The 23,366-nt window shown below is 42.3% G+C and overlaps 1 protein-coding gene across 2 annotated transcripts; it reads right to left on the bottom strand.

Annotated features, from left to right (window-relative positions):
* Positions 1-2,254: 2,254 nt before the first annotated feature.
* RNF4 (ring finger protein 4) lies at positions 2,255-19,905 on the bottom strand. Of its 2 annotated transcripts, none has more exons than XM_079307516.1 (10): positions 19,804-19,905; positions 16,178-16,219; positions 14,021-14,067; positions 11,762-11,925; positions 11,189-11,309; positions 10,414-10,493; positions 9,229-9,238; positions 7,935-8,100; positions 5,315-5,363; positions 2,255-4,969 (listed from the first exon to the last, which is right to left on the bottom strand). In XM_079307516.1, exons 2-10 carry the CDS (start codon positions 16,183-16,185, stop codon positions 4,820-4,822), a joined length of 795 nt encoding a protein of 264 aa, XP_079163642.1. In that variant the 5' UTR covers positions 16,186-16,219; positions 19,804-19,905; the 3' UTR covers positions 2,255-4,819. The 2 variants fall into 2 exon arrangements, with proteins under 2 accessions (XP_079163642.1, XP_079163641.1); XM_079307515.1 differs by lacking the exon at positions 19,804-19,905 and adding an exon at positions 19,093-19,367.
* Positions 19,906-23,366: the final 3,461 nt, after the last annotated feature.

Here is a 23,366-nt window from a genome sequence, read left to right as displayed (position 1 = left end):
CTCCCTGTGAAAAAAGTTGCTGTATAAAGAATTAGAATGTGTTTAAAACTGACATCTGCAAGTGCTCATATAGACACAGCACTATGACCATGAATCCCTTGACCTCTGTATCAAATCAATGCCATAACCTGTTATTTTTCTATGTAACACTTTTAATGCTAATATCTTCTTCATGAAATATGAGAGAGGAAACAGGATTATAAATAAGAAGTTCTCCATTCCCATTTCCATTTCTCATGCATCTGCTTTTAACTACTTACTTAAAACCTCAAGGTAACATCTACTATGGAAAATAAAAATACACAAAGTCTGAATCTACAACCTGGGAGTAGCAGAGTCACTAGGGGGAAGTAAAACCTTCAGGTTTACATTGCTGGTGTAATCAGAGGCTTTACTGAGTAAAATATATGGCAACTATTCAAAATATTTTTGAAGTGATCTTTGAGACCTCCATCTCATTCCTAACAAAACCAGAATATATCACATCATATCATCCTGCACTGACATGGGTGGGACCCTCTCTGAAGGGACATGTCAGACTCTTGGACTGTATTTGGACACAGCACCAACAGCTCTCCTTGACAGACATGGCAACCCTCTCTCTGGGAAGCCCCAGACCAGATATTCCTGTTCCTTTTACCTTCCCAGAACCCTCAAAGAGATACTGTAGGAGGATTTAGGATTACAGATAGAATGTGAAGCAGCTCTAAAGCATCTCATTGTTCACAGGTCCTAAGTCAACTGTAGAAACCACAATGAATTTGGTCTTTAGATGAAACACAAATGACCAAGCTTGATTTTACATCATCAGGCAACATTGACATAAAAAAGACATAAAGTATTTGGAGGCTCAACCATCCTCAGAAACCCAAAGGCTCAACTGCATGCTCTTGACAATAAAACAGATTTTTACAGAACATATGAAATTATCATTCAGTGCCATCAAGTGTAGATCAGACACAATGCAAGGAAACATCTCTACAGTGAACAAAAACTTCATAGATGGCATGGTGTCACCTCTCAGCATTGCCCCAGACCTGTGTCACCATCCTAATCCAGGCAAATTGAGGTTTGAGCTCTGTAAGAAGGCAGCTATGGCCCTGCTAATCTGTTTCACCTGCCATACACCAACACTTACACTTGGCAATTCCCCTTTACCAGCTGTCTGCTCACACACAAAAAAGCTGCAAACACCTCTGTACATTTTCCTCTGTAGTTCCAATTCCTAGCTCATGGTGTTCCTGCTCTGGTCCCCAGTTCAGAGCTGTGGTCTCCACTCCATCTTCCCAATCTCAGCCTTCACTTCAGACACTGCAGCACTGCAAACATTGCCCAGATCACATGCTCAGCTCAGCCACTGGACTATGGTTCATACTTGGCTCCTTAGATCAGGACTGGTCTGCCCTGGGCCTGGTTTTCTATCTGGTTCATGTTTCATATCCATCCCTTCTGCTTTCCAAAACTGTGTATACAGAATCCAACCCCAAGTGAGAACACTTGTCTGCAGTTGCTGCTTGCTTTATCCACCTAAAGTGCTAAATCTGTCTGCAAGTCAGAGAGTGGATCTGATGGATCCAATATTCCACCAGAAACAGATCAAGGGTTTAACTGAAGCAGCAAGGACTCTCTATAACAACAGTCTTCCTGTCCATACAGCCCTCTGTTTAAAACATCTGACAGCTATTGAACAGCAGGTTACATGATTGCATAATGGAGGTTGTCTCTTTAATCCTTACTTATAAAAAAAGATCCATTATTACAGAATGTACTGTAATAAGGCAAAGATAGTACAGCAGAAAGCAAAAAAAAAAAAAGTTATGTTTTAGGATAAAAACAAAAGCATAATGAAATAGCAAATTACTCATCAGTATTTGGAAAGGCAGCTACTCCATATGTGTACAATATAGAGTAAAAAATAACAAAATACAGTAAAAGCAACTAAGAGGGATAAGCCAAGGAACCTTCAGGAAACAGCATTTCTTTGGAGGGAATAATCAAGTGAGCTTTATTGCTACTTTGAAAGTACCCCGTGCCCAGTTGTCTCCTCAGCGTTCCTCCTTGCCCTCCCTCCAGTGGCTGCTTCACATCCCGCAGGGAGATGGCCCAGCACCCTCCCACCCTCCTCACTGCTCCCTCTCAGGCACGGCCCCCCCTCTGCTCTGCCCCCCGCAGGGCTTCACCCTCACCCCGGGCAGCCCCTTATTTCCCCCCAGATCAATGAGTCCAGCACGATGAAAAGAAGCAGCACTTGTGATTGAACAATCCAATTGTTTTATTTTCACGTGTTAAGAGAACCCTATGCCTACCAGCATAGTTCAACATAGATGGGCAGACAGAAGACTTGAATACAATTAAATACGGGAAAAATTGAACTATATACAACAAGACAGACATCTACATAATATAAAGATTTTTTCATTTTCTATGAGTTCTTGCCAATGTGAAATATTGCTGGAACTGAAATACATCAGACTTTTTTTCCCTTGAAGAAAAAAGCACGTAATGAGTTTCCAATTTTTTCCCCATGTACTGAGACATAATATCTGTTTTGAGATGCACAAAATCTGTTGCACTTCACCGGGTACACAAAAAACGTTTTGTTATAGTTTATGATATCTAAGTTTCAATTAGATCTATTTACTGAGACACTAAAGTGTTATTTACATGGAGGAAGTTGTGCAAAATAATTTAGGCTACAGCTAGTAGACTGTGAAAGATGCATGGTTAAGTGACTCACCCTCATCCTCAGTAGTAATCCCTTAAATCCTCTTCTATCAATCCTTCCTCACAGCAGCCACCCCAGGAAAATCAGCCATAATTTACTGTTTCTTTGTTAAGTTACTGGCACAAAGTAGCTTCTGTGACCTCTATGGGTCTCTACTGTTTTAATGTTGGGCTGCTTCTCTTCATACAATTAATACTTTAAGCATCAACTTTCTGCTTTTTGAGACACAAATGCAGCCATCACTGCCACTGCAGCATCCTGAGACAGCTGCAGTCCTTGCTCCCATGGGAGCCCACAGGAACTACCCGTGTGTAACTTTGTAGGAGTCACCCTATTGCCACAATAGAGACACAGCAAATTCCTGCTAACACTGAACCAAAACCAGTCCAAACCAGGCTGGGGAAGGTACTGCATTTCTCCAGGCAGCCTTTATATAACAAAACTCTCTTTTACTATATCCAGAAACATCATAATTTAAAAAAAAAAAAAAGAAAAAAAAAAAAAAGAAGTCAACTTTCCTTTGGGTTGCAAGGCAGCTTGAGACAGCTAATTTAGAAGAACTTCTTTAATTAAAGGCTTCCTACAGATTCCAAGGACACCTGTGACACCTACATTAACTAAACACATCCTTCAGTTGTGCTGCATTAGGGCAGCACAGGTTCTTACAGTGGTTTCTATATGCAACCAACTGCCAAGAGGTGGCCAACTTTAATTCTGGAAGTTTTCATAGATGCACCTACTGCACCTGTGGATCATAAAACACTGAATTTAATCATCTTGTTTACATGAACCTGTTTGAATCAGCTCACCCTGGATTCCAGATCAGCTCAGACATTTTAGTCTGTTCAAAGTTCAAAACAGACACTTAGAGCTCAGTCCTGGGGAAAAAGGTGACTGGGTAAGAGTGCATAAACTGGTGTATTCCTGCTTTTTCAACTAGAGAAATTGTCTTTCCTAGGAGATGCATCTGACTTATTTTTTAAAGCTGCATTTAAAGAAGACTGGACCACTCTCAGGGCAAAGGCAGATGAAAAAGTGTTTGGTAGCAGTGCTCACAGCCTGTTAGAGAAAAGTTTAAAGCCTCCACTCAGTAATGGCAGTAGAATTGTTTAATTTTCAATCCTATTCACCAGGCTACATCCAATCAGGTGTCAGGGTAACAACCAGCAAAAACAGCAAAGTGAACACACTGAACTTAAAGCATTACACTGGGAACAACTGATACAGTAAGAAGATCTGTATTAAATTCAGCATACAGATAGATGAATTTGCTTCTTGTTCATCACTAGGAAGCCTAGAGAAGACTCTATTCTTGACATTTATTAGGAGAGAGTATTACAGCACAAGTAAACCCAAGAGACCATCTCATCATGTTAGAAAATAAATTCAGTATTAGGATTAGAATACAAGAATTCTTGGCAGTTGAAACAATCAGGAATTATTTCCAAGTTGTACATGCTGCTTTGTGTCTCTATGTACTTGGGATCTCATGGAGTTCATAAAATCATCTGCACGTTCAAATCTTCTGCTCAAAATACCTGATTGCTGGTTAACAGCAGGTTCCTTTATTGCATACTCTTTGTTGTCAATTTAAGACTGATTTATGAAAAAGCAACCCATCAGTACAGAACTCACTCTACTTGGGCAAAGAAAGCAAGAGCCATGAGCTTCTTACAGGAGGAAAAACAAAAAGTGTAATGAAATTATAAATTGCTAATCTGTCTTCTGAAAGGAAATTATTCTATACCTGCATGTGAAGGTGGGAATAAGTCAGAGTAAGAAAGAACAAAATATTCACACTCCCTCATTTAAGGATTAAAAAAAGTAGAAGGAATAGATTAACTGCTTCCTTCCTGGTCTAGGTTGCTGGTCTAGTTTAGACATAGTCATCAATGTAGCATGATAACCAGGAACATAACAAGAAGCAACTTGGACCATAAAAAAGCTGTCTAGATACGTTCAAGTTGGTCTCAAAAAAAAAAACAGTTTTATTTGGATTTGCGCACAACCTGCTGCTCTTTAAATCTTCAGAGCGCTGAAAATATAACATTTCCCCCAAAATCCAGTTGAGTCTGTCCTGAGAAACAAAAGTATTCATATATAAATGGGATGATACTGTCTGTGAGTGAGTTTCTTCCTGCAGGTTGGGCAGGAGTTGGCATTCCTAAGGGAATCACGGAGGCACTGACTGCAGAAGACATGGCCACATTTTGTTGACACAATCAGTCGTCCACTTTGTACAATCTGGAAGAAAAGAAACCACGAGAGGCATTGCAAGTAAAGAATTCAACTTTTCTGGTCTACTGCTATCATGCAAACAGAACTTACAGTATCTGGAATTGTCCTTTACTCTTAGAATAGTAAGGAACCTGAAGATCTTTCAGTGCCATCCAGCCAAGGGTTCCTCCCTCTACCCCCATTACCAAGAAGTGACTTAGACTGACAAGTTACTATGAGCTTCCAGGCAAGCTCTGTGCTTCAAGCCAACTCTCTGTAACATCCCATACTGGCCAAGTGAGTTGTACACTCCCCCTCTGCCCCTTTCCCTCTCACACAGAATACAAAGGATGACAGCATGAGGATCCTTACCTCTGAGTAGACATCCATGCAAATTGGACAGCTGACAGTACCAGACGGCCTTGTGGTACAGAGAACAGAACAAGAAAGAACATGCAGCCATTAATTTCACTGCACATCAAGGGTTACCCACACACAAAATGTCATGTCACCATCTGAGTGCACCAACAAGCCATGATGCATTTCTTTTCAACTCCTCAGTTTTGGCATGTAATAACAAGATTGGGTCTCCCGTGGTAAAGAAAAGGTTTTCCCTAGGGGGAAGATGCACCCAGTCACCCTGGTGTAGCATAACTCACAGCAGTCTCTTGGTCTGTTCAGCACTAATCTCCAACAGGCCATCAATGACAGCTCTGCAACAAAAGCCCTGAGTGTGCCTTGGAAACAAGTCATTCTAGAAAGGGAAGAGGCTATCAGAAGTTCAAAAATCCCCTGCTCTAATTCAGCAATAGCCCAGTAAAATACACATTCCAAGAACTCCCCCTTATAAAATGTAGGTCAGGAACACACTAACATGAGGAAACACTCAACCCCAAATTTCTAGTTCCAAGGCAGAAAGACCAATTCAGAGTCTGTTCCTGAGCTGTGGTTACTGATGTGCCTCTGCTGCCTTCAGCCTCCAGGACAGCAGTACTGCACACACACATAGCAACACACAGCTCGGCTGCCTAGGGAACGTCCCAGCCCAAGTGCTGAATATGGCAGCTAGCAGAAATAAGGTGCTTCCTGACATTTTTCTTTACAAACTAATCTCTACTTTAAACTTTCAGAACTCTTTACCCTAAATACTTGGATTTCTTATGTCACCACCCATGTTGAAACAGTTCTTAATTTATTAATCAAACAGGCATAGAAAGCATGAGATGGCCTTTATCCTGTTATCGTCAAGCAGGGAACACTACTAACATCTACCCCTAGTTTCACCTAAAGAATTTAACTCCACTAATTCTGCCATTTTTACTCCATTTTTGAGGCACCAGGTATAACATTTCAGTAACAAATTACAATTGATGATAATCTTAGAAGGATGGAGAGTCCAGCACTACAGATGGCTCTGGCAATCCCCAGCACCAGGAAGGACCCTTTTGTTAATGTTAAATGCTGCAGCACCGAGTTCTTTCAGCCTTACCTACCCAGAGGAGGAAGGTGCAATCTTTAAAAGAGGAGGCTGAAGGAACCAACAATTACTTTCTCATAGTATCCAATTAGTGGTATTTGTTCTCTGAAGTACTTAAAAACCAAAATTTAAATATCTACAACTCCATTGGCAAAGCACATTATGGATTAGAATAGCATAGGACGTTTTGGTGGCATATTTATGACCTGGCACCCAAAAACTACATACTCAAGTTTTCTCCTATACTGCCTTTCACTAATGCAAAAGACTCAAAGCACATTAGCTTCACTTAACCCTGTATTTCCCCTGCCCCTTACAGAAAAACAAAATACAAAAAAACCCCACTGTTAAAGAAGTTTATACTACAATTGTTATGCCCTTCTGATGCCTTGGAGAGGCTACCTAGAAGAGAGGCTAGACAAAAGAATAAAGTAGGTATTTATAAAAAAGCCTTCAATGGATACACCTTGGGTAGTGCAAAGCCTCACAGAGTCCACGATGGAAATAGTCATGAGTTTCTCAGATGGAATAAAGTTTGGTCTATTTGCATATCAGAGGTTAATTGTCCAATTATAGTTACAGGTAATGAAGTCACATTCCTCCAGGTTGTTCCCCCCCCATTAATTTTTGTTTACACTTTTCGGGGCCTGAGGTAAATGGTGTGACCTTGGTTCCCAGGCCCAGAAGGATGGTTTAGTCTGACCAAAATGGGAAGAAAGCTAACTATCATTCTATATAGAGTTCAGAGTTATACTCTAATGCAGTACAGAATCTAAAAAATATAAAAGTTAAAAACTTAAGGCTTCACTTCAACTTGCAAAGTCACATGGACAGCAGATTTAATATCCTTAGTCCAACACACTGCAGCAGGATTTACTCTTTCTCTGCAGAATGGAGTCTTTACTGACTGAAACAGCAAGATTCCCATCCCACAGGCAAACATATCAGGGCTCCATAACATCCATGGGACAGAACAAGAATTGACCATTAGAGCATGACTTCCAGGATTACCCTGCAAGTATACTTTGGGAAGGAGAGTAGCTGCTTGAAGAAAAGCAGCAACTGGCACAGTATGTAAAAGAAAGCAGGGGATGCATAAGTGTTTTTACTGGAATTTGCCAGTGTGCTGCCTGCCAGTCTGGTGATACCAAACCTCATGGACACCAAGAGAAGTATTTTATATCTAACATAACTACTAGAGCTTTGTAGGAAAAGGAAATGCAATACATTGTGAGCTCTGGCCTGTGACTTACTACCACATCCTTGCCACAACCCAAACTCATCTTTAAGGCTGCATACAAAGCTGTAGATCTCTTTTGGGCTGGCTTTTCATCCTACAGTGAAAATGGTATCATTTGACTATCACACAACATGGGATGTCATACTCATTCAAAGAGGGAACTGAGTAAGTGAAGGCTTCAAAGAAAGTCAGGTGATGACAAATACAGCTTAGTCCTGTCTACTCAAAAGAAGCCCAAGTCAGTTGTGCTTTGGTAGGTCATGAGGCATACATACTTTGAACTGGCAGTTTCCTCTTCCAGCGGTGCCAGTTCCCGAGATGCTTTATCAGCCACATACACGTCGTTGTCTCTGCTTTCATCCTCGTCATCGCTGCTCAGCACGCAGCTGTCTGGCTGCCGCTGCCTTCTTAGTCTCAGATTTCTCCTTTGTCGCTGGTTCTCTGCAATTGAATTTTGTTAAATTAGCTATACGATTATCTCCCTCCCTGGAATTATCCCTGAAATGCAAGATTAGACTATATTCAGCTGGGTTAAAAAGCAATCTTAAAACAAACTAGTTTCCAAATATTAAGGTTGAACATGTCCAGACATTGTGAATATTCTGCTACACACTGACACAAAACATTTGCTCTCTTCACCCCACAAACGGCTAAAACTTAATCTTGAAGATCCTCAGTGTCACACATTCCATGTAATCACACTACCTGTGAATTAATCTCCCCTATAAAGGGAAGATAATTCTCCCAATTCTTACTGATAGAAAGTGCTACAATCCTATGTTGAGGAACTGCAACAATTGCTGTGCTCTGGAAGAGAGAGGATTGAACTCAAGTTTATCTCTGCAACTCCAGTATGCATGTGGAAATAATCAAGCTACTAATAAATAAAACAACATAAAAAGTCACAAAATGAAAACCACTTCCTGCCTAAGTGTTCAGCTACAACTTTCAGTGTAGGCATCTTTCACTTATTCTTGCTTCATTCAGAGCACAGAACAGATTACATTCTAGATAAGTAGCTGACAACATAGTAATACATCTCAAATAATGCAATCAGAACCATGTCTGAAAGATGTAAAAGATGAACTTCTTTAGACCTGTAACTATTTTAACATCTAAAGTAGAAAAATGGTTAATACTTCTCACTGCAAAATTTGAGGCATGCTAGACTAGTGAATACTATGAGCACAAATGACTTTCTTTAGTTCCTTCACTGCAATACAGGTTAAACAAAACTTCTGACTTTTTTTTTTTCATTCACAACCAATATTCTAGTGCTGATTAAAATTATGGCAAACTTGGGGCTTAAAGAAATTCTGTCTTTAAAAAACAATAAAAAGTATTTAGAGAAGCTTTTGATATATTTTATTTCAGATACTTTCTACAAGCTCTGATACTGACTAAAACAGAGACTGGATTCATTCTCTAAGGCACTGGCAGATGCTTTAGCAATGTCCTTGGCCTCTTGCAGTTTCAATAAATGCTGCTCAAATTCATTGGAAAAGGCAAACAAAAAATAATTCTTACATTTAGGAGAATTTCATAATTGATTTTAAAACATCAACTCACCTTCAACAATCTTGCATCAATACATATGGGAAGGGAGAGAAAAGAAAATACAATCAGACTTTGTTGTGCACCCCTGGTGTTACATACAAACAGCTAGGCACAGCAGTTCCAACAAAATATGCTAAGAACAGTAGGCTATTACTCTTATTTTGATTAGAAATATTAAAAGTAGTATATTAAATATTTCACTGTAAACAACTATTTGGATGTTGATGGTTCTGCTCCCACTGCTCCAATGGGGTAGAAATAGAGGCAATCTATGAACCACCTGAACCCACTCCTACCTGCTCCCCCATTTCAGTTCCATGATTCAGGGTTTCAGGTGATTCTTTCCCTCTTTCTCCTCAAACAGCCCAGTTCACCACTGATGTCCATAAACATTTCATATTATGGCAGCTGCTGAGGAAAAGAAACCCAATCCCCAACCTGATCTTGGTGGAACTGGAGCACGGTAAGTGCAGATTCTGCTTGGAACAGCAGCAGTGGCATCCCAAAACTGAGGGGATAAACAAAACTGTCAGCTGGATCAAAGACTATTCTAGCTTTCAAAAGAGCAGGAAAGACAAAAGTTTTTTTTAAAGACTTCTTAGAGTATTAACCTGAACTTATTTTACTTACTTTTCTTTTCCTTGGCTTTTTCTTTAAATCACTGGCCTATAGGGGTATTAGAAACAAGTTCTTCACCAAGAGTTATCAAGCACTAGAATGTGCTGCCCAGGGCAGCCCAGTGGCATTGGCATGAAGTCACCATCCCTGTAGGTATTTCCAGGACTTGAAGATGTGGTGCCTGAAGACATGGCTTAGTTGTGGACTTGGTGATGCTGAATGAATGGTTGGACTCTATGATCTTAGAGGTCCTTTCCAACCCAAACAATTCTATGATTCTATCTTTGGTATATCTGGAAAAACTTCAACTATCAATTGCATCTCTTTATGTTACACTACTTATGACTGGTCTATATAAACTTCAGGTTCTGGAGCAAAAATTTATTTCATACTACCCTACCACTAACTGCAAGTGCATCTCCAGAGAAGCTTCTTTGTTATCTGTAACACAGGACCTTCGTGCCCTGACAACCCAACACTGAACTTAAAACTTAACATTAAAGTCAGATTCTATCAGGCAACACATGAGAAAACTAATTTGACTACAATATTTAGGCAAGTGTGCTTTCCACTACTTACCACAACAGAATCATTGTGAGTTAGATCAACAACTACAGGATCAGAAGATTCACATGTGAGATCTACTACTTCTTCACCAGCTGAAAAACAAAGTCAGAATGAAGGTCAGAGATTGCAAAGGAGGAAAATTGCCTGATGCTCTGTAACAGCCTGAGATTCAACCATCTCCTGTTCATCTTTTCTTCAGGAACAAGTTCAACGTTTCACTCAAGCTTTGCCCTCAACAATCCACAGAGAGATTTGCCAGCCCTGCTTTCAGCAAGCTGAAACGCAAAAGAGCAGCTAAGCTTCTCACACACTTCTCTAGAATGACAACAGCAACAGACAATTCATCTGACAGGAGAATGGTTATCACACAGAAATATAACATGAATCATATAGAATATAACAGTACTGTACTGTGCATGTTCCCTTGATGGATTGGGATTTCCTTATTTTCTTCAAACTTGGGAGTTCACAAATTTAGTTTGCCACTCTGCATAGTGGCAGTTGCTGTAACTCCCATCTAATCTGAATAGACATGTAGATGTTTGAACAGCTTCTGAGGACCTTTCTTGTGCAAACTCATCTATCACTAGTGGCAAATGCACTAACAGTAACAAGCCAATCCAGTTTTTAGTAGGCTTGTTGTTCAATGATGCCATACTAGACCCTTCCTAAAATCACATTCCCCTTCTTCTCCAGTAAAGGCCTAGAAACTGGCAAGAGCACATTCAGTTGGACCCAGACCTGCCAGAAGCATTTTATGTTCTTATCACTTCAAAAGAAAGCTTACCACTTTCTTCAAGTTCTATTGGCTCTGCTTCTGAAGCCATTTCAGCAGTAGAAGCCACGAGACTGCTTCTTTTTCGAGCTTGCCTAGAATTAACTGTTCCTCCACGGCGCTTCCGTTGAGTCTAAGAGAGAACAAAGACTTAGCATTTTCTGTGCAAGCAATATTAACATAGCCCTCAATTTCACAACACCAGTGAAAGCACAGAAGGGTAGAGAAAACACCCCTGGAATGGCTATAAGAGTCATCAAAAACTGGTATGGGTTATTCTTACCTGAATCGATTCCAGCAAGGAAAAAGCATCACCCCAGATCCAAATCTCTTACCAGTTGCCTCACCAAGAAAAAGTCTATCATGATGATTTGCAAATGAGAAACCAGTTCACAATTTATCAGGTTTTGCCAATACTGTGAGCACTTCTGTACTAGTGCTAGCACCTAGAGTGATTTAAAATCTTCACTGAACTAACAAGAAGATTCCATATACTTATGTTCCTGTGTATTAAAATAGTTCACAGAAATACAATGGAAAACATGGTTCAAGAATCAGGTTTGCATTGACTAGCAAAATACTTACTGTGCTCATAGTGTTTCTTGATCTAAAACCACTGAAAAAGAGGTACAAACACCAAAAAAGTAATGGCAAGGAAGCTACAGCTATAATTTCCTTAGATTCCTTTAGGTAGCTCACTGATAAAAACTCCAGGTTTCTGAAGGTCAGAGGACAATATTCTTCCAAACCTATCAAAGAGAAGAGAGAAGGTTACCTGTCTGCTATGCTTGTATTCTCCAATATCCCCTGCTCCAAGATTTCCATTCCTGAGCCACCAGCTTCTGCCCAAAGCCAGAGGGGAGGGAAGCCCCCAAGTTCAGCATGCGAGCCTCAGATACCTGCAGCTGGGCCTGAAGCCTCGGTCATTCTCACCCATGAACTAAACACCTGAAAAAGTGAGTTTGACAGCTCTAGAAGAATATTAAGAAATCTCAATGGCATTGAACTGAAAAGCAACTGAATGATACTCAAGGCAATGTCTGTGGACAGTAATCAGTGGGAATTTTGTCATGAACAGCCATGCTCAGAGAACCTCAACTCCAAATGAGCAGCTTTATTCCACAACTCATCTCCAGATTCCAGCAGATGGGAGCGAAACAGCTTGAGAGGAATTCAAAGCAAATGAAGGAGACAAATTTCAGTTTCAAAATACTTGCTGATGCACAGGAGAACATGGGTTCACTGCAGCTGCTCTGTTACCTGCATGTGTGCACGCCCAGTTACCTGCCAAGGGTGAGAGGTGAAAAGCATAAAGGCAGCTCTGAGTAACTGACAGGGTACTGCAGGTCCCTGTTGGAGCCTGGCTGTGGTACAGTTACCCCCGTCCAACACACAGTGTGCAGCTGGGGCTGGGCACGAGTGGACATGGTGGAGGGACCAGGAAAATACCAACCATGTGTCCTGGGGTGACTGTACAGTCTGGTATCCCCTACTGTCTGCTCTGTGCTCAGATGAGTCCTGTAGCTTCAGGTTAGATCAGGGAGGGGGGTGGAAGTAGTGGAATTCTTTTGGCGTCTGTGTTCAAAAACACAGAGATAAGCCTCTCAGTTACTCCCAGCTCTCATTCTCCAGAGAGAGAGAGAAAGAGAGAGAGAGAGAGAGAGACAGAGTTTTCCTTTTTTTTTTAGCTAAATTAAACATGCTTGAGAAAAATGCTTACACTCAATTTGGTACTTATTATGAAGCCCAAAGATATATTTATGTATAGTTTTAAGCAACATAATACACCACTCATCAATTTTCTCACATTTTTTTCATTTTAAAACTGGCACAAAAGCCAAAATGAAAGTCAATATGCCTTCCCCCCACCCCCTCCCAGTTGAACCACATATGCCAGACTTACTGCTTAGTGAGTCCATGGGCACAATACATCTCATTTTCAGAACTATTATGTGTAACACCCTCTCCCACTTTTTTTTTTTTTTAGAAATCTAAACTGACATGTTCAGTTTTTCTGGTAGATAAGAAATAGTCTCATCCTGTCACCTGGGATGTTGAAGACTCAGGCTACCAGAGAAGGCACACTGACTTGCCTCTTGCTTCCTCAATGCAGGACTCACCTATGCAACAATTTCTATAACATTTTGCATCCAGGTAACAAGAATTCTCTTTTAACACTTCATCCCACTCTTCTTAAGGTCTACATTTCATTTCACTTGTTTAGAAAGAAAGCTTCTCTTTAAGCCTTATCAACATTCTTGGGGAGATCCTATTTTAGCAGGCAGCGCATGATGACATTAAAAATGTGGCAAGGAAAGAACCCATGCAAGTGCCAGATGGCAACACAACTGCACTGGACTTTGTGAATATGAAACAAGAGCCAAATGAATCCTACATGCAGTTCATTGAATGCCTTAAACAAGCTCTTGAGGGACAAGTTACCCAAGAAAAGGCAAAAAATGAATTAATGAAAAAACTGGCAGTATATAATGCAAATCCTGAATGAAAAAAGCTACTGTGTGCCCTTCCACCTGAGCCTGACCCAACTTTAATGCAAATGATCGAGGCCTGGAGGTGCCTCAGGATGCCAGAACACTCAGCTGCTCCACAAGCTCAGGCAGTGAGTCAAGGAGTGGCAGAGGCTTTTACAGCAATGCAAATTATCCCTCAAGGACCACAACAAGGTCCTGGCCCATGTTATGAATGTGGCAAATACAGAAATTTTAGAAAAATTCAGAAATTTCAGCATTTTAGAAAACACTGCCTCCAACAAGGAGCAAATCATAAGGTTCCAACATGTTCTAGGTGTAAAAAAGGTTACCAGTAAAAAATGTCAACCCATACCTACAGCCATTGCAAGAACATCTGCAAGAAGACTTCCAAAAAGAATCCTGGCGGGAAGAACAGACAGAGGCATCCAAAGACAGATCTACAAACAACAACCCTTAACTGTCTGCCCATTGTTAACATTTCTCAAGTCTATTACAGATTACCATCCAGGACATGGCTTTCAAAAGACTCCTGCTCCTCATATCTGAGACACTGCTCCTAGCTAAAGTTGGATAGTTCTGCAGCCAAAGCAAGATGTATGGGTAACTTTAGCCAACATAACCCAGCAGGAAACCCTCTGTCTTTCAGTTGCCAGCCCAGATAATCCCTTTTCAACATGTTTAGAAGGGCTGTCAATGGATGCGTGGCCAATACCAGAGGATACCATCCACGTTATGCAGGGCAATAGTCCTGACAGCATATGACAGGATCATAACCCTGTAGATGTCTGGGACTATTGGACCCTTGACCTCCCTCATGAACCATTAGAGCCTCAAGAGCTAGAGCTGCTCGGCTCTGTTAAAATGGATTTCTGCATTAAGTTTCAATATAAGGAGAGAAGTCAAATGGTGATGTGGGATGGTGTTAACCTCCAATATATAGACAAGAATCAGACAGCAGTATGGGATGTTTCCCCCCACCACCTCACATATAGAAATGAAAGCTTATGGTGCAATTACACTTCACCTACCCCCTCCTGGTCTAGTGGCAAACTCCTTCAACAACCATCAGGAATGTTTCTCATTTGTGGGGATCGGTCATGGCCTGCCATTCCATCGCAGGGTGGACCATGTAGCTTGGGGAGGCTAACTCTACTAACACCCAACCTTACAACAATTCATAATAAAAAGGCACAACAATTGGCACGTGAAAAACTATTTCTCCATCAATTTGAATTAGAATGTCAAGAAATTATCTACTGGAGCAAGAAGAAAAGAATAGCAGCTTCCATACAGGCTCCTTGGGTTGCTGCAGCAAAGGCTTTGAGACAATTAGACAGTTTAGGGTATTGGCTGACTAAGCAAACTAACACTACATCAATCATTTGAGTTATTAACCAACATAGCATTAGACATGCCACTCTACAGAAGAGGGATGCTATAGAATTCTTACTACTGGCACAAGGACATGGCTGCAAAGATTTTGAGGGGATGTACTAGTCAATACACTGGAGAATCCAACTATTGAAGGAAGGAGCTAAGAAACTACAAATTGAAGACAATAACGACTGGTTAAATGTATTGTTCAAGAGTTGGGGTTTATCCAGGTGGCTGTTATCTGTTGTCAAGGAGGGATTGCTGGTTCTTGTGGTAGTTGTTATTGTGCTAACATCTTTGATAAGTTGTCTCTTGAAAGTCTTTAAAGAAATCCTTGCAATCAGTTCTTAGTGTTCAACGGAAAGGGGGAGATGTGGGACTTGGACTGGAGGGGACTGACAGTGAGTTGGCCTTGGCCGGCCATGAAGTGAGCATCAACCCAAGACCGTGGGAAATGAGATGCTACAAAGGAAAACACCTGGTCAGACCATGGAGAGAAGGATGGGATTATGGGAATGGGTACGTTAATATATTAGTTCCATGGAAGGTAATGTTCTGAGTTGTTGTTGTTGATTGGTTAGTCATGTTTTACATATAAGTTAATGTTAATGTTCATTGGCTCACTGTTCTGATACAAAGGTTTGTATCAGAAAGGTTTGTCATGTTCACCCCTCTGAGGGGTCTTCTGAGGTTGCCCCACACTGTGTTCAGCTTATGTTCTTTTGTTGTCTCAGTATTATTAAATTATTTTCTGGGCTCAATCATTCCCGTCCCTATTTCATTTGCCACCCTGGCCAGTTCAAGTAACATCACCAGCACCAGAAGAGGGAGGGGAAGGAAGAGATACACCACAAGGGAGGCAAGGGAGAGAACCATTCCTAAGCCTTACATATCTGCTCTTTCAAAATAAGTGCTTCAAGACAAGTAACTATTTTCATTGACCAGCAAGAAATTAAATGAAAAATTATTTAGGTAAACCAGTTTTCTGCACACAGCAAGAGAATGAACAAGACTGAGCAACACATGAGGGATATTAAGAAGTTAGGCTGTTAGATTATTAGTAAGTTTTATTTAATCAAGAAAGCCAAGAGACATTTTCTTCCATTCTCCTCAGATATAGAATTGGAAAAAATACCTGGACATCAAAAAGCTGGGGAATGTCAGTTGGTGCACGCAGCTGATAAATAGAAAGAGATGATCTTTATATAAAGCTTATTTTAAATTATAAGTTGCCAGAACTACTTTTAAATATAATCTGTCAGAACAACAACACTGACCTATCTGCACTGCTGAAAGACAGCAAAGAAATAAGCCTATTGTATTCATCAGGCAGCATGGGTTTAAATGTAAAATACCCAGGTGGTTTCACAAGATGTGGTGCTTTTCAGACTTAACGCTGAATACAACCCAGTGCAATGTTTTTCTAACCAATTATCTCTAGAAAGGGTCAAAAACATTGCAGGGAACACCTGTGATGACTCCAAACAAAAACTTGTACAGATTCTCTTTGGCTAAGAGTGACTTAAATGCCAAAGGAGAGCTGTAAAGGAAGGAAAAATGAACCCAACCAACTTAAATTTTAAATTTATGCTGAAAACTGAAATGACGCACAAAAGAAAACATGTTAAGACCATCCTATCCACTTTAAATACCCACACACTTCTTTATCCATAAACAAAAAACCAGATTATTTACAGGATTACTGTACTGTCTGTGAACACAGGATTACTCTGAAATGTCTCAGAGGATCTCGTGTCAACCTTCAACTGCAGGGGAGGACAGAACCACCTTTTGACCTAAGTGACAGAGCACACTGCTGCTCTTTAGATGGTTCAATTTTCATTAAGAATCATAGAACACTGACAATTGGGTTTCTTCATAATTAATGCAGGGAGTACATATAAGGTTCAAATGTTCCAGCTGTCAATAGCTCCAAACTTCTTCAGAAGCTGCTTCTGAAGAATTAAGTTGAGAATAGATACCCACAGGGAAGCCATCACTGTAAAACTACCTGAAATCATCACAGGTAGGTTCATCAATATCAACATAGCTCATCTCAGGAGAGTCCTGTTTACTAAGAAAATCCAATTGCTGGAATTTATTAAGCCTATAGAAGGAGCCTTATGATCCAGTAACATTTTTGTTTTGTAAGAACAAACGTCTTGCTGTGGGGCTATAGATTTCCACATTATTGGCTTATTTGGGAAACCTCATTGAACATCAACAGCTCAAGCATTCTGAAAACAAAGCAGATTTTACTTTCTTAAATACAACACAGATCAAGTTTAGTAATGTACAGGAAAAGGGCATACACATTGCACATTGAGAGATACCTCGAAGAATTCCTTAAAAATCTTCAAAACTGTAGGATTACTTAATTTAATAACAAAGTTTGTTACACAGGACTGGATAGCCCAAGTTAATGATATGGCCTCTTCCTCCAGCAGTCAATATGAAACCACCCACCACCAAGTCTCCCAGGAATTGATAATACAAGGAATTACTGCAGCAACCTCCTCCCCTCAACTCACAGACATCCAGAGACCTCACTCACAGCTTTAGCTGCAGTTATCTGTGAGACTTACAACAAGATGCAGGCAGACATCAATTTGAAATTCTAAAATTACGACTTTTTAACAAGTAAAACCACTTTTTTTGGTGTAAAAACTTAGAAGATCAACTTAGCAAGCCAATACTTCTAATCTCTACAGACTTTCTACTGCTTCACTGCAGGAAGGTACAGTACCAGAAAAGGCCACTCCCCCTTCCTGTGATATGCAGAGCTCTGCACATGCAGTTATTGTTCCTAAGCAGTGCTGATCACAGAACAAATACTATTTGTATTTCAAACACTACCAGTACCAACTTTTCTCTATACTTGAGAAAAAAAGAAGGTCAAGCTGTTTAAATTAAGAATGTTTACACTTCAGTAAGGGTAACTACTGCTATTCATCATTTAAGTCTCTTGTTTTTTCCTCTACAAAAAAGTCAACATTTTCACATAGTTTAAGCTGAGCTAATTAAACGTTCTATTTAACACTCAAAAACAACTGATTCTCTAGAATACTGAAAACTTTTCTTGTACCACTCTCAACATGAAGTCTCGGTCTCCCACATGAAAGGAGGCAAATTGTCTGAAGCAAGAGACAGACATTTTCCCTGTTTCACTAACACAAACAAGACTTAAGCTCATATTCATCCTCACATTCATCACAACAAATACACTGAAGTACCTACTTGAAGAAACCAATATTGTCAATACAAAAATTGGGAATGTGCAAGGCACAGCTGACAACACCATTACATGATGAATTTGTCAAAATGGGATATCCGAACGATGTCTTAAGTTTTAGTTCTATATTTTTCAGATCCTAATACCAGATTAGTGTATAACTCTGAACTTCACATAGAGTGTTAGCAAGCTCTCATCACAGTTTGGTCAGACAAAAAAAAATCCTTCCAGGACTGAAAACCAAGGTCACACCACCACAGTCTCAGGCCCAAAAAATATAAACAAAAGTAAATTGAGGGGAGCAAACTGGGGGAATATGACTTCATTACCTGAAGCTGTAATTGGACAATTAACCCCTGATATGCAAACAGACCAAACTCATGTTGGCCACTTTAACTCTGTCGAGCCTCTGTTCTATATGGCCAATTCAAGCTATCACGTTTTAAGATGTTCTCATTTTCTCAAATGCACTACACCAACTTTAGTGAAAAAAGAAACTGAGCCTCTGTTACCCAAATTAGGTAAAACGTTCCCACACTAAAAGACCTTGGTGAGAGGCACCATAAAAAGAGTATAGATGACAGATAACCAGCTCACCATAGAGACACACCAGTCTGTCTGCTCTAAGCAGGCAGCTACATCTACAAATATGACATATTCATGAATAACGTAAAAAACCCGAAACAGTTCCAAAAACAACCAAGAAATCCCCTAAACCCACCCCCAGAACAAAACACACTAAACCTTTTCATCGGCCATATGTCCTGCTCCAGACACAGAAAAGGACACAGGCCAGAAAAAAAGCTCATTGCTCTTACTTGCACAAGTTTCTCTGAGAGACGCCACAACTCGCTTTCAGTAGTCCCAAAAAGCAAATACGGAAGAAATAAAGAAAAAAAAACCAACAACAACTATCCGAGTGTTTCCACATCCTGTGGAAGTGCAGGTGCGGGCTGAGGTAGGCGAGGAACATACCCCCCGTTCCTGCTGTCACACAAAATGGGAGGGCAGAGCGACAACTTGATGCAGCTACATCCACCGAGCTCCGGCTGCTCCCCCGGAGAACTGACCCGTCTTCCCGGGAAGAGGGGGAAGGAGCGGCGGTGGCCCCAGCCGTGCCCGCACCTCGGCGCTGCGGCCGCCGGGCGGTCAGGGCAGGGCAGGGCAGGGCAGGGCAGAGGCGGCGGAGCCGGCCCGGAGCAGCCGGCCGGGCCCGGGAGGGCGGACCCGGCACGCGGCTCTCGGCGGGGGCGCCTCTCGGACAGGGCCGCACCCGGGGAAGCCGCTGGGGCACCGTCCTCAGGCCGGAGCGCGGGCGGCACCGGCCCAGCCGGCAGGAACGACCGCATCTCCTCCGCTCCCCCCACTGCGGCCGGGAACAGCTGCTTCCCCTTCCGCTTCCCCTTCCCTTTCTCCTTCCCTTCCCGTTCCTCTCCCTCACCTGCCGCCTCGGACCGTCAGGCAAGCGAGAAGGACGGAGTCGGTAGCCCCGGTCCCCCCCGGCCGAGCCCCTGGCCCGCCGCACTCACCTCAGAACCGGCCGGCAGCGGCGCACGGCAGCGCCCGCCCCCGCGCGCTCACTATTGGCGGAGCCACCGCCCTGCGCTCGCGGAGTGGTAGATGCGCTCGTCAATCAGACAGCGGGGAGAGGGACGGCCCCAGCGCCTCTGCTGCCGCGAGGCATGCTGGGAGTTGTAGTTCCGCGCGGGCCTGGGGCCTGTGCGGGGTTGTCGGAGCCCGCTGAGTTCTCTCGCCACCGCTCGGGAAAGCTCGTCTGCTCCTCGGGTTACTTCGGCTCTGACAGACCCTGAAAGGGGCAGCCGACGCCAGCCCGTGCTTTTTCCTGTGTTCTCCTGGAGCTGCTCTACCAGGAGGTGGAGTGTGTGTGGGCTCTGGGGTGGTGTTTTCCACTCTCCTCCTCCCACCCCGGTTTTCTGGAAGCTTTCACAGAATGTCAGAATCGTAGAATCAATTAGGTCGGGAAAGACCTTTGAGGTCATCAAGTCCAACCGATGACTGAACACCACCACATCAACCAGAGTGTTATAAACTGCTCATGCAGAAGTTAATGGACCTCTGTGGTGGTTACTGCACCTTGTAACAAGGAAAGTCAGCCTAATCAGTTCCTTCAGAAACATTGTGCAGCTTTTATACCAAGAGCAGAAAACACCACCATCTGTGGCAAACCACCACGGATTCCTAAAGACCCTGAAGAGGGTTATTGGGCAAACCCAGGCAAATTAATATCTAACACTTCTGTAATTAACATGTGTGGGCACTGCTGAAAGTCTAGGCAAGTTTTAGCCAGGCCTTTTCTCAGGTTCTGAACTTTTCCAGGCCGTGACACTTTCCCAGGCAGGATTCTTCCCACGATGATAGCTTGCTTACAAATAGAAAGGAATTAATAAACATAAGATTAGCACCTGGTGTTGCCTGTGTCTTGAGGGAAGCTGTCTGAGGAGCAGCTGAGGGCGTTTGTTCTGTTCAGAAGACCCTGAGAAGACAGAGACCTCACTGCAGGTACAGCTATGAGGGGACAAGAGGGGCAGACTCTGATCTCTGCTCTTGGGTGAGTGGCAGGACCCAAGGGAATGGCTCAAAGGTGTGTCAGGGGAGGTTTAGGTTGAATATCAGAGACAGGTTCTTCACCCAGAGGGTGGCTGGGCAGTGGAACAGTTTCTCCAGGGAAGTGGTGACAGGCCCCAGCCCAACAGAGTTGAAGGAGTGTTTGGACAATGCTCTCAGAGCAATTACATGATGTGATTCTTGGGGATGCTGCTGTGCAGGGCCAGGAGGTGGGCTCAGTGATCCTTGTGCATTCCTTCCAATTCAGCATATTCTGTGGTTCTGTGATCCCTGGCTAATAAACACATATATCACCTTCAGCCAGTCGTGCATTAGGCCAAGTTACCCCCTTTGCATTCAGCACTGTAATAGAGTAATGCCTGCTTCTTAACACTGTATTGGTGCTAAGGACAAGACCATGGCCATGTCCAGTCCTTCCTTAAACACCCCCAGGGATGTGACTCCATCACCTCCCTGGGCAGTCCATTTCAGTATCTAATCACCCTTTCTGGTGAATTTCTGAAGAAATTATTTTTCTCAGTGTGTTTCCAAAAGATTGAGCCAACATTGTGGGAGATTGTTACCTCTTACCCATGGAATAATGCTCCAGTTCCAATGTCTAACTCATAAACACTTGCAGAGATGTTTCAAGGCCCTCCCCTCACTATCAAAAATGGTTTCCCTCAACATTTTTACTTTAGTGCAATAGGCAGCCCATCCTTCTCTGGATTTTTACTGCCCTGTGCTGGCAATTGGGCTGTTTGTAGATGAACTGGTAGCTTCCCCTAGTGACTTGTCTTCTCCTCCTCTGGGTGATGAGTGCTGGAGATTAGTACTAAGTATTTTTTTCCTTGCCATCCCAACACAACCATCTCTGTGTCTTTAATTTCATTTAAATAATAAAACACCTGTGTTCTCTAGGGCAGTTTGGATTACCTGGCATGGCAGTCACTGAGCATGAGCTTTCCCTCGTTCCTGAGGCTGATGTGGAAGAGGCAGCTGAATGCCACCAGCAGTGGCTGTGTTACCTGAGTGGGGAGCACTCTGTGTCCAGTGCCTGTCACCTGGCAAAACCCCTTGGTCTTCCTCAGGTAATCTGGGCTTCGTTACACCTCCTTACACTGTAGTGGCATGTGAAAGCTTCTGTGGTCTGGCTGTTTGTGCTGAAATGAGAGATCCCTGGAATGTGGACCTTCCAGCACTATAAATGCTTCCTCATGTGTCCGTCACTGTGATCAGACAAGTGCAACCTCTGATTTTATTACTCTGTTTTGATAATTTCAGAGTCAGCCTTGTTCACTCAGGCTTCTCTTCTTGGCTGCAAATGGTGTAACAAATGTGTGAATGAATGAATCATGAATTATTCATCCACCTGTGTTTCTGTGAAGCAAGTGTAGAGGCATTGCTCCCTCAATTATCTGTGTGTGGCTGCACCAGGTGGTGGATGGTCCCTGCCACAGGCACCAGCTGAGGCAGCAAGTCTCAGGGATCTGTGTGGCTTCACAGCTCACCTGGCTCCAGGGGCATTGCAGCTGCTTTTGTAACACAAGGCTAACAGGTCCCACCAGGCCTTTGATGACTGCATTGCTCACCTCAGGTTTCCATGTACCACACAGGAATAGGAGGGAATGTCTCTAAAAGCCAGGGGCAGAGTGGCTCTGGATAGGATCTGCTATGTCCAGCATCAAGTTATACCCATTTGTCAGGAGCAAGGTGGTATTTTTTATGTTACTCTGTGTATTCTGTTGCAAGACCTGCCATCACTGAAAAAATGATAAGCTATATTGATACAATAATACCAATATAGGAATATATTGGTATTTTCTTCAAAACACATTCTTCTACATTCCTCAAAATGTTGATTCTGAAGATGACATTATGCATCAGATCCCAAAGTAGCAATAGGGCTTACTTCTGACTCTGAAGGCAAAAATTCCACAGCTGGAGTATTGAGATTCCTCTGTACCTTAGTCCTTTCACTTGAGAACAAAGAAAATATAGAGATGGAAATAATTCTGAATCAGCTTGATTGCAATTCAATAAGAATTTTGAAAACTTGGTCCAAAATCACAGGGGAAAAAGCCAGCAGTGTGATGGGGTTTTGAAATTTCCATGACTTCAAGATCTGCTTAATGATGGGGTTTTTTTCCTTTTCTAAATTCTTATGAAAAAGTTTGAGAACTGTTCAGACATGCAATATCCTAGTGTCCTGGTTTGAAAGGACAGGCGTCTGCCAGTAAGGGCAGAAGTTTCCCTTTGGAATAGAGACTTTGGTTCCACTCCCCTCCCCCAAGTATTACGATTGTTTGAATCAAGGACTCTGAGGCAGAAATAAGGGGGGGTGGGAATAACAGCTCTTTTACTAATATATCTAACTATACAAACAGAAAACAATAACAGTTAAAATTGCTAACAGAACGAAATAGATAACTCGGTGTCAGTCCCTTTAGATGCAAGCACGCTGTCTCTGTGCTTAGTCCAGAGCCCGGATTTGCCAGAGGGCAGACGGGAACGAAGGCAGGAGGGA

This window comes from Erithacus rubecula (assembly GCF_903797595.1).
Source record: "Erithacus rubecula genome assembly, chromosome: 5".
Taxonomy (NCBI): Eukaryota; Metazoa; Chordata; class Aves; order Passeriformes; family Muscicapidae; genus Erithacus; species Erithacus rubecula.
Note: the sequence above shows the minus strand (reverse complement) of the source record. Positions and strands in the feature narration are given on the sequence as shown.